This window comes from Parus major, chromosome 19 (assembly GCF_001522545.3).
Source record: "Parus major isolate Abel chromosome 19, Parus_major1.1, whole genome shotgun sequence".
Lineage (NCBI taxonomy): Eukaryota > Metazoa > Chordata > Aves > Passeriformes > Paridae > Parus > Parus major.
The window spans coordinates 6,388,652-6,389,881 of record NC_031787.1 but is presented as its reverse complement, the minus strand read 5'-3'; the positions used below and the strand labels follow the sequence as shown (position 1 = coordinate 6,389,881).

General features: G+C 59.3%; 1 protein-coding gene across 1 annotated transcript in view; it reads right to left on the bottom strand.

The window, feature by feature from the left end:
* LOC107212920 (ubiquitin) overlaps positions 1-970 on the bottom strand; it is a 2,474-nt gene extending 1,504 nt beyond the window's left edge. The window contains exons 1-2 of the mRNA XM_015646820.2: positions 818-970; positions 32-140 (exon numbers count right to left, since the gene is read on the bottom strand). Of these exons, the coding sequence (XP_015502306.1) occupies positions 32-140; positions 818-955 (247 nt within the window). The 5' untranslated portion in view covers positions 956-970. The remainder of the gene's footprint in view (positions 1-31; positions 141-817) is intronic.
* Between the last annotated feature and the right edge of the window lie 260 nt (positions 971-1,230).

Here is a 1,230-nt window from a genome sequence, read left to right as displayed (position 1 = left end):
AAGATCAGCCTCTGCTGGTCTGGGGGAATGCCTTCCTTGTCCTGGATCTTGGCCTTCACGTTTTCAATAGTGTCACTGGGCTCAACCTCAAGGGTGATGGTCTTGCCAGTCAGGGTCTTGACAAAGATCTGCATGTTGACCTGCAAGACAAAGAGGTGTTTCAGCAATAGCCTCTAAGTCAAGTAAAGCCTTTGGTAAATCCCAAGCAAAGCGATTACTGTTGCTATTCCCCCCCCCCCCGTCATAAATTTTTAATTTGGTTGTAGGAAACATGGAATAAATTTGACTCACTAAACCTAGTTTTGAGGTAAGGTACGCACAACTCTTTTAACAGATTACTTTCGCTAGAGAACCCCCACACCCCCTTCATGCCCGCAGTGCAGAAACGCGGCAGCGGAGCCCTCCGATTTCAGTTACATTCTCCTCCGGCAGGGCAGCACTGGACCCCCCCCCCCAGGCGGCGATGCAGCAGCGCAGGGAACGCCCGGCCCGCCCCGCAGACCCGCCCCGCGGCAGCGCCGCTCCCCCGCCCCGGTAGTGACTCACAGCCGCCTTCCGGCACGGACGGCGCCGCCCGCGCCATCTTCCCCGGGCCGACACCGCCTGCCCAGACAAATCTTATCCCAATTCCCTCCCCCGGCCGCCCCAGCTCTCACCGACGGGGTTCGGATCACTACACAACACTGCCCAACTCTGCCGCCCGCTCCCCTCCGTTACTGTCGTGCAAACCGCCCGGCAGCGCCCACCCCGCTCCTGCCCAGAGCACCTAGCCCGTCTCTCCCCGTCACACATCCCCAGTTCCCCTCAGCGCACTCACGTCTGCGGCCCTGAGCGATGAGTCTGTATAATTTATCCAGCGGCGATAAACCTGGAATCTGCCAAATGACGCACACCCTCCCGTATTTATACCGTCTCTGGGCACACAGGCCCCGCCCACCAAAACTAATGTGTCCATCCGCCTTCCAAAGTAGTCCCGAGGAAAAGATCCCTGTTCTGGAACACACTCGCCTTTTCCCCGCTCCAATTCCTCCTCCTCAGGCAAAGGGGTCCCAGAGTTTCAGTGAGGGGGATCAGACCCTAAAAAATCTGCAACTTTCTGAGGGGGCGGATGGATCTGGGACCGTTTCTCGCCTCGGCGCTGCGGCTCGGCGTTAGTGGGCAGACCGAGCAGTCCGGCGGTGATTGGTGGGGCGAGCTGCAGGGCGGGCGCTGATTGGCTGCTCGGGGGGG